At 48.7% G+C, this 9758-nt stretch overlaps 2 protein-coding genes across 2 annotated transcripts; one reads left to right on the top strand and one right to left on the bottom strand.

Moving 5' to 3' along the window:
- Positions 1-747: 747 nt before the first annotated feature.
- LOC117846493 (THO complex subunit 4B) lies at positions 748-5175 on the top strand. The gene is made up of 5 exons (XM_034727682.2): positions 748-1065; positions 1184-1351; positions 2649-2717; positions 2814-2998; positions 4707-5175. The coding sequence occupies exons 1-5, from the start codon at positions 919-921 to the stop codon at positions 4900-4902; spliced, it is 765 nt and encodes a 254-aa protein (XP_034583573.1). The 5' UTR covers positions 748-918; the 3' UTR covers positions 4903-5175.
- A 382-nt stretch (positions 5176-5557) lies between these two features.
- LOC117846490 (cucumisin) lies at positions 5558-8595 on the bottom strand. Its single transcript, XM_072291782.1, has 5 exons — positions 8545-8595; positions 8388-8491; positions 8174-8268; positions 6838-7985; positions 5558-6748 (listed from the first exon to the last, which is right to left on the bottom strand). Exons 1-5 carry the CDS (start codon positions 8593-8595, stop codon positions 5984-5986), a joined length of 2163 nt encoding a protein of 720 aa, XP_072147883.1. The 3' UTR covers positions 5558-5983.
- Between the last annotated feature and the right edge of the window lie 1163 nt (positions 8596-9758).

Raw genomic sequence — 9758 nt, 5'->3', positions numbered from 1 at the left:
CCCATGTTCCTAAGCATAAGGAAATTATCATAAGGTTTTAGTAGTACTCCATTTGAAAAAGAACTTGTTAGACAGGAGGAAACAACTTTATCTTATAGTTGAGTTGTCGTGCTCGAGCACGAGTTATTGATCTTTGCTATGCAATAGGCATGGTTGTATACATGAAAGAGATGTCCTCATCATAGACCAACTTTTGAAATCTGCACACATGTTTTGGACCTATTGTCATAGACGTGATTTAGGCACTAATTCTTGACTTGTGCTTCTTAAAAAATAACATCTTGACACTGTTGCATTGTAAGAGTTCTATCATTTCTCTCATAATATTTCTGACTAACATAAAATAATATAATGGATAGAAATAGCCTAAGAGTAGATAACTACAATTGCAGTAACAGTATAATAGCAAAATTTATTCTTATATGGAAAATCGTTTTTTTCTAAAACGCCGCTCGTGTGTATATGTTTGATGACACACCAATGAAACCACTTCTAGGATTACACGAAACGAATGAACTGTACTCTAGGTTACAACAAAGTCCAAATAGCAACTGTTCGTTTTTGTCCCTAATAAAAATTATGCAAGGATTCTGTGAAATTATAACATCTAAAAGTTTGACAAAAAATGGATAGTATTTAGTGTGGTTTTGAAATGGCACGTGAGCAAACGACAAACCCCGTTCACTCCAAAATCGGAATAGCATCTTTAAAAAAAATACGAATAGCCAGAAACGGAGCTCGTGCTCGTGCTCGTGCTCGTGCCGCACCCGCACTCGCCCGCAGCTCACACGGCACATCACTCTCAAAAAAAAAAACTCACACGACACATCAGCCGCCGCCGCAGCCGCCGCAGCAGCACAGCGACGTCGCCGCCGTCCCGCCGCCGCAGGGCCGGTTCCCTCCCAGCCGCCGGGGACCATGTCGAGCGGCCTGGACATGTCCCTGGACGACCTCATCAAGCAGTCCAAATCCAAGCCCAAGTCCAACCACGCCTCCTCGTCGGGGCCCGCCCGCCGCGTGCCGCCGGCCACCCGCGCGGCGCCCTACCCGCCGGCCGCCACCAAGGTACGCCGCGTTGCGCCCCGCGCCCTCCCTGCCCCCCCCCCCCCCCCCCCCCCCCGGGTTCACCTCCGCCTGAAAACCCTAACGCCGCCGCCGCTGCCGGCGGTCCGTGCCCGCCCAGGCCCACCGCGCCGCCGCCGAGTCGCCCTACGGGGTCTACTCCGAGCACATCGCCGCCATGGCCGCGGTCGCGCCGCCACCGCCGCCAGCCACCGCGAGGTCGCTCGAGACGGGGACGAAGCTGCACATCTCCAACCTTGACGCCGGCGTCACCGTCGAGGATGTCCAGGTGCTAACCGTTTTTCTCCTGTTGCTCGGCAATTAACTGAATACTGAGCAAGTCGGCAATTGGTTCAGTCTTATTTGTGCTATTTGAAGGACATGCTCCCTGTTTTTGTAATTAAGTGAATTCAGAGATGCTGTACTTTCTTGTGAACAAATCTAGCCGTACTAATTCCTGTCAGTTCCAAATTCTGTTTGATTGTTTGTCTTATATAACTGTCTGTTGTAATGCTTTTGTTTTGAATCTCTGGTGTCATTCAGTCAATGGAATGATGGCACTGTGCTAATTTTAATTTCCTGTGGTTTTGGTGATGCTAGATGAAACTTTTTCAATTGGGTTGGCTTGTTCCATATAAAGTGCGTTGACTTTGGGGTTGGGGAATGGGTGAAGATGAAGGAAAACATGTGCAGCCGTGCGGGAGAGTAGAGAGGAATCTGAAATGAATTTTCTCATTTTCTTTCCTATTGTATTCTGGTACATAAAGCTCTTAACTCTTGGTTGGGTGGTTGTATGGCTCATGCCTGTCTGTTCCCTTTGAGTATGCTTGTATGAAGATCTCAAGGTGAGGTCTACTGGGTAATTTTACTGGAATTCTTATTTTGGTAAATACTTAGCAAGAAACATTTTGCATCCAAAGGTTTCTGAGCCTTTGTTTGAAGAACAGAGTTGACAATTTTTGTGGTCATACAGACCTATGGATGCCATTCTTCCGCATATAAGATTCTTACTATCATGATTGCTGGCAATACATGAATCATGTATATGATACCAGACTTATTTGCCTTGGCTTCTTTAAAAACATAACCTTAATGGTTATATGATGGAATTGATCCATGGGTGAAAGGTTCCTGGCATACCAAGTTTTGGCACCTAGCATTACATAATTCCTTTTTCTTTTTGAAACAAACATAGTAGTCCATAGTTATGTGACCAAGTTCAATGATTCTAGTGTTCACAATATGCAAGTAAATTTAATAGTGTTCATAACATTGATCTAAGAACTTGCTGTTCCCTGTTAGAGATCTTAGGGTCTTTCTGGTCGTTGAGCAATAATATATTAAACATTCTAAATGCTTACATCAGTTGCATGAAAATAGCACTTATACGTTCATCATACTTATACTTTTTAATATCATACTAATGTAATTTCTGCAAATTCATTGTTATCCTGTGATAAAAAATTGATTGCTCAAGTTTGCATAATGGAGGGAGCAATACCTAATCTTGGATTTTTTTTTCTATGAGCACATAATCTCAACTGACGTAATTGCAGCTGATTAATTGTGTCGTTCTGTTTCATCAGGAACTGTTCTCGGAGGTTGGTGAGCTCAAACGTTATTCGATGAACTATGACAAAGATGGGATATCCAAGGTTGCTTGTTGAATGTTGACTGTACTATCTCTTTCACTACTATTAGCATCTCCTTATTGTGGACTTGTATCATTTATGAAACATTTATTTTGTTAGGGAACTGCGGAAGTTGTCTTTGCAAGGAAAGTGGATGCTTTGGATGCTATCAAGAAATACAATGGTGTTCTACTTGATGGGAAGCCAATGAATATAGATCTCATTGGAAGCAATGCGGAACGACCTTCCATGCCACCGTTGATACAGAACCGTCCTTTGCAGAACTATAATGATATCCATAGCAGGTTGGTCCAAACCAATTTCTTTCTGTTATGCATCATTTAATCCCTGTTAACTACTGCATTGTATGGTTTGAATTGGGGATGCAAAAACTTGGCCTTGTCACTAAGAATGCTTCATATTACTAAAAGCTTGCTGCATCTAAACCAATTTGGCCAAATTAGGGAGTGAGTGAATCACAAAGAAATAGATGTTAAACTCCCACGCACTCAATGATGTTTGGAAATTCGCCAAAGTACTTGCCATTTTATCTGGTAATACTAAAGATCAATTTTACTCCCTCTATCCCAAAATATAAGGTGCGGTCAAACTTGGCACGGTCTCCCATACTAACATTTGACTCTTAATATCTTCTATACTATAATGTTTTTAGCCACAAAATCATAGCCATATGAAAATACTTTTAAACACAAATCCAATGATATTATTTTTGTAAGACCAGTTTTCATTCTACAAGATTAATTGTAGGTCAACAGTTTCTAAACTCATGTTTTTGTTCAGACAAGCAAACCATATTTAGAAAAAAAAAAACTAAATGTTTTCCATGCGGCTATTGTTGTCTGTAACATAGCTAGTCAAATCAGATCATATTTAGAAATACTTAAAGAGTAAAGTCCATGTTAGAACCAAGGGGCTTGGCTATCTGTTCAGGAGGTATATACAACTAGTCATTTGCTTTGAATATGTTGATCAACCTATGGATTATTTGTATGTGCACCGCTGTGTTATAAAATTATTTAGGTGTGCAACTTGTTCTGAATCACCTGTACAATTCTGCATCTTGTGTGAATTTGCTTGAAATTTGTATTATTGGATTTTAAACTGTTTTCTTACATTGTGAAATGCTTTAAACATGCATCCCCTTCTAAGGCTGAAAACTAGAAATGCACAATGATACACAGCTTTTCTCCATGTCCTCCCACCAAATATATGCCAAACCCAGTACCACTGTTGCTCCATTTGTCCACTGAAGAACATATATTTGGTCTACAGTTGCAGTACCACACTAGCACAAGACATCTTCCTGCAGTAGCAATATTTGTTTCCGTCAGTTTTCTATTCTGACAACTTGCCCCATTGCACCATCTCAAGCCAAATGAAAAAAAAAAACTGTCAAACACCACAGGTGGGCTCATTCTTATCAGGTCAGTAGTGTTGGTACACCATGCAAATTCTCTGTAGCAGCTACTTCATGTAGGAAATATTCAACTTGCCAAGAGCAAACAGTACTATCCCTGGTACCCTGCACATTTACTATGTTTGTGCTATATGTGTCAACCTGTATCTAGTTGGGAGTTGTGTGCTGGTTAAGGATGTTACAAGTATGAATACTGTTAGGTAGCTTCCCTGTATAGGCCATGTTGATTGCATTGTAGAAGTGCTTGCCTCCTGTGGTAGCTGTTGTGATGCTTCTTATATTGTTATATTAGTGATGGCATGGACCTTGGTAGCTTGGACCTGGTTGACGTGGGGAGTTATCGCAACAAAATTAAGTAAATGCATTGATGCTATATATTGGTTACGCAAGTGTGTGTCCAATGACTCTACAGCACAGCCAATTTTACTCTGGTGTGCTTGTTTTTACCTACTGCTGTTTGTTCCAATCTTGGCATTAACACACAATGGGCCTTATCCATCTCTGGTTATATTTGCATGCATCACCAATTTTATTCCTACCATGTAGTCATAACATTCTGGTTATTCTGTTTGCAGTGTACCTCAAAACCAAAGAGGTGGTCAGCGAAAAGCACCTCAAGGCAATGGTCGTGGTGGAGGCAGTATTCAGAACAGTGGCGGCCGTGGGCAGGGGAAAGGCCGAGGACAGGACCGGAACCGCACGCCCTTATCTGCCGCAGATCTTGATGCTGAACTGGACAATTACCATGCATCAGCTGTGAAAGAGAAATGAGGTGCTGGCATTCTGTTTATTGTACCGGTGGGAAGGCTGAGCTGCTTTGTTTTAGAAGTTTGAAGTTGTTACTATCCTAGCCATAGTGTTTTGTACTAGATAATTTTTCATGCAGTGATAGAACCATTCAGATATCTTATTTATGCACTACGATTCTTGAGTGGACCATAATTGAGTGTCCAGTTAACGTGACGTCCAGTATGTAAGTGGTGCTAATTTGCATGATCACATTTTTGCGGCCTTTTAGGCACAGTTGAGAGCATTTTCGAACTCTGCTTTGCTCTGGCTCTAACCTGGTTGTGGATCTGTTCTGCTGTATTTTAGCTAGCCTTTCTGTTTGCAAGATTCTGGGAATGAGCCAGACATGTAGCAAAGTCGTAAAGTTGATCCCGAACCATTGTGTTCCTTTTTTAATTCCGTTTTACGAATTTTATCCTTTTCTGTTCTATTTATATCAGGGTGATCTGTTTGAAAAAGCTCTCAGAGCGATTCCAGGCCAAACGGCACTACGGCAGTTTGTAATCGATTCCCTGAAATGAACCAAGATGTTGGGAGATAGAAAAGAAAAACAGCTTCTCACTCCCCTCTTGTTCCCCTGTGCACACAATAAGAACCACTTCTACCAAACAGGCCCTAAGCTTATGCCTTGCAGAAAAGCTTGAACTAATTCATTAAAGAGTAACAGATCACGTGACAGGATTCTGGTAGTCGATGGGAAAGATTACAGATTCACAGGTAACAAGAATCAATAATCTTTCCCCGGTCTACCAGAGCCATTGCGGCGTGAAAAACTCCAGTTTTTGTTGGAGTTGCAACAAAACACGGTAAACAAACCAATAAAACCAAATGGAAAAACTGGAGTTTACTGGTAAATGATCCCTAAAAACAAGGTACTAGTTACTGTAAAATCGAGAAACCACTTTTTGTCACTCAGGAAGTGACAATCAAATTAATCGTTCCAACGTGACTCTAAACAGAGGAAATTGAATCTAAAAGAACTGATTCTAATGGCACCACACTCTTACCAAAACCTAACCTATGACTTCTCTCTAATGGCATCATAATTCTCCCTAACCGACCCTTACATGACGTGCTTATGAGGGAACACGTATATGGGGCTCCTGACGTGGTGCCTCCCGTCGGACCAGACGATGGCCGCCGACGCGCCCATGGTGCCGTTCGCCGGCAGCAGCTTGCCGGAGACGCTCACCTTGAAGCTCAACTTCTTCGTCCCGGCGCTGAACGCCAGCTCGTCGGGCGTGACGGTGACGTCGACGCCGGGCACGGTGGTGACCGTCGCGCGGTACACCGAGTCGGCGGGCCCGACGTTGGTCACCGTCCGGGGGAACTCGGCGGCGAAACCCACGCCGTAGTTGAGGACCGGCACGGCAATGGTCGGGTAGTTGAGGTCGCCGACGGCGCCGCCCCTGGCCTCGTCAGAGCACGAGGCGGAGCTCCTGCCGGTCACGGTCGCCAGCTGCGACGAGTTGTACCCCTGCGCGCAGAGGAAGGCGACGTAGTCGGCCTCCGAGGCGTCGTAGACGAGGCCAGGGTAGCGGGCCCGGAGCGGGTCCACCTGACCGGCGCCGTACGCGTGCTCGGCCTCCGGCTCGCCGGAGCCCATCGGCGTTGCCGTCGTCACGAGCGCCGAGAGCACGGCGGCGTGGGACCACCCCGGGTGGGCGGACTTGAGGTACGCCGCCGCCCCCGTCACGTGCGGGCACGCCATGGACGTGCCCGAGATGATGTTGTACTTGGCCCTCCGCTTGTCGTCGGTGCTGCCGGAGACCGGCGCCTCCGGCGACCACGCCGCCAGGATGTCCACTCCCGGAGCGCTCAGGTCCGGCTGCACACGTCACGCGTTAATTTAATCATTCACCATTAATTAATAAGCACTAGCGAAAATTGATAATATGATCATCGATCGTGACGCACCTTGAGGACGCCGTATGTGATCATGTTAGGGCCGCGGGAGGAGAACTGGGCGACGGCCGGCGCCGCCGCGTCCTTGACGGTGACGCTCTTCTTGATGGTGGCCACGGGGTGCCTGGTGCTGTTGTAGTAGTCGGCGATGTGCTCGTACTCCTTCTGCTTGACGATGGCGAGTGGAAGATCGAAGGAGAAGGCCGTGTCCATGTCGTGGTCCATGAAGCGGTAGGCGATGGCGCCGTCGGCGCCCGTGGCGGCCATGGCGGACGAGCTCCCGAAATCGCCGTTGCCGCAGAGGAGCACCGCGCCCTTGTACCTCTTCCCGGCGAGGTTGTCGTCGTCGCAGGACCCGGGGTCCATGAGCAGCGACGGCTTCCCGAGGTGCGGGAAGACGGTGATGGCGCTCCCCTCGAAGCTCCTGCCGTCGCCGAGGGCGACCTCGGTGACGATCCGGCGGTCGGTGAGGGCGGCCCCCGTGGAGATGGTCCACGGCGCGACGTTGCAGACGGTCCCCAGCTCGGGCCCGCTGTTCCCCGCCGAAACGGAGACGACGACGCCGCTCCGCGCGGCGTGGAACGCGCCGATGGCCATGGGGTCGGCGGCGTAGTCGTAGGGGATCCCCGAACCCAGCGACGCCGAGATCACGTCCACGCCGTCGGCAACGGCGTCGTCGAACGCCGCCAGGATGTCCTCCGACGAGCACCCGTCCTCCCAGCACACCTTGTACACGGCAATCCTAGCCCCAGGCACCGCTCCCCGCGCCGTGCCGCCGGCGAGCCCGCCGAGGCTCGCGCCGGGGACGGCGCGCCCCGCCGCCGTGGACGCCGTGTGCGTGCCGTGGCCCTCGTTGTCGAGCACGGAAAGGGTCGTGTTGCCGTCGCGGTAGGACCGCGCGCCGATGATCTTGTTGTTGCAGGAGGTAAAGTTCCTGGAGCAGACGCCCTTCCACTTGGCCGGAGGCGGTGGGAGGCCGGCGTCGGAGAAGGAGGCGGAGTCCGGCCAGATGCCGGTGTCGACCATGCCGATGATAACGTCGCTCTCGAAGGGGAGCCGGGTGGGGTCGTTGCGGTGGGGAAGGCCGAGGAAGTCCCAGGACCTCGTCGTCTGGGGCCTGTACACCACCTTCTCGTGGATAGAGATGACGCCGTCCTTGCCTGACATTTTAGGTTGAACCAGCAAGTGTTAAGAGACAGAAACGACTTGATGGTGAATTAGGTAGATTAATCTACACTTGGCAAAGTGATCCAAATACCGAACAAAATGGATTAGAACTAAGATGAAGAATTTGCATCTAATAATATCGATCTAACAACATTATTGAAGAACGGAGAGTGATTATCACCAGCGAGCCTGTTCTTCTCGTCGTCGGTGAGCCTGGCGGCGAAGCCGTGCAGGGTCCTCGAGTAGTGGTAGACCACCCGGTCCGGTGCGCTGGAACTGATCGATAACAGACGCATGCACCAAGACGCAGATTGATCGATCAGTACTCTGACAACTCATGATTTATAGACACACACGAAGTAGACATGTAGTACATCCATGCACGCTGATCTGACCTGTCATCTATGACGCCGGTGAGCAGGTCGTGGTGGAAGGACGCGACGCGCTCCGACGAGAGCTCCGCCGGCGCCGCCTGCCTCTCCGTGAAGACGACGTAGACCTGCGCGCGTGCATCACGTCATGCATGAGATACGATCGTGCCAGGTAGCGAACCCGAAATAATGAGAAATAGAAACCCGCTGATGAACCCGACCTTGGTGCCATCGCCGTCGCTGGCGGCGGCGGCGGCGGCTGCGTCGAGGCTCGCTCCGGTGTGGATGGCGGCGGCGTGGGAGAAGAAGAAGACGGCGAGAGCGGCGGCAGCCAGCAGGAGGAGGAGCGGCGGGGAGGCCCTGGTGGACGCCATTTCGTCGGCGCGGGCTGCTGACGACGATGATTGAAGCGGTGATGATGGTTGCCCATGCACGTGTGTGTATTTATAGTAGCCCCGGCCCTGTGCGTGCGTGCGGATAAGTACGATATTTTCTCAACAACCCAACCGATCGCCCCCCCTCGCTCGCTTATCTTGTTGCACGTGCGTCGCCGCTGGTTGCGGGCGTCTGTTTCTTTCTCCTGAGTTGCTGCCACGGTACAAACCAGCAGCTGAGGTCTCCGTGGGTGCAGTGTGGACGGGAAACGTCACCGCCCCGTACTCGTAGGCATTATATACATACACCTACGTAAAAGTAAAACAGGGTAAAATTAAAGGTGCCATCAAAAGGCTGCTACGTGGGCCCAAGCACGATGGGATCCACATGTCTGTGACTCAAAGTTAGAGGAACCTCTTCCGTGAAAAGATCACCACACAGGAGACAGGCATACATGGAGCCCTACAATGACTCGCGAAAGGTGAAAGGCTCATCAAAATGTTGTCACCGGTGATTAGTGACGAGCCATGGAGGAGCCTGTTCGGCTGGATTTATAAACCGGCTGAAAAGCTGAAATGGCTGATTTGTTGTGAGAGAAAAATATTATTCGATTGCTGATAAACCGAAGCGAACAGGCTGGAGGATGCAGGTTGGCGGCGGCAGCCTAATACCTTTTCGAATTCTTATGGAGAAACACCAAGTTCCCTGAGTCAAATAATGGCTCTATGGAGTAATTGCAAGTTGGACGAGGCTGACAAAGGATGACGAATTACCCTTGGTCCCTTGCTGAAAGCTTCATCCAAACTTGATCGTTTTGCACCATTATTTGATCACTCCCGGTACACCATTATTTGATCAGATACCTCCTATAATTTCGTTCTCAACAACCCCGAATCAACAATAAATAGGGCACTCTAGCTTGTGTTGCTGTAAATTGCTGGCGTTGCATTTAAACAGGATTTCGCAAATCACTTCTTTTGGACTCAAAAGTTTATGCGCAACCTGACATACAGCATGCGC

This window comes from Setaria viridis, chromosome 2 (genome assembly GCF_005286985.2).
Source record: "Setaria viridis chromosome 2, Setaria_viridis_v4.0, whole genome shotgun sequence".
NCBI lineage: Eukaryota > Viridiplantae > Streptophyta > Magnoliopsida > Poales > Poaceae > Setaria > Setaria viridis.
This window is presented reverse-complemented; position numbering and strand designations above follow the sequence as displayed.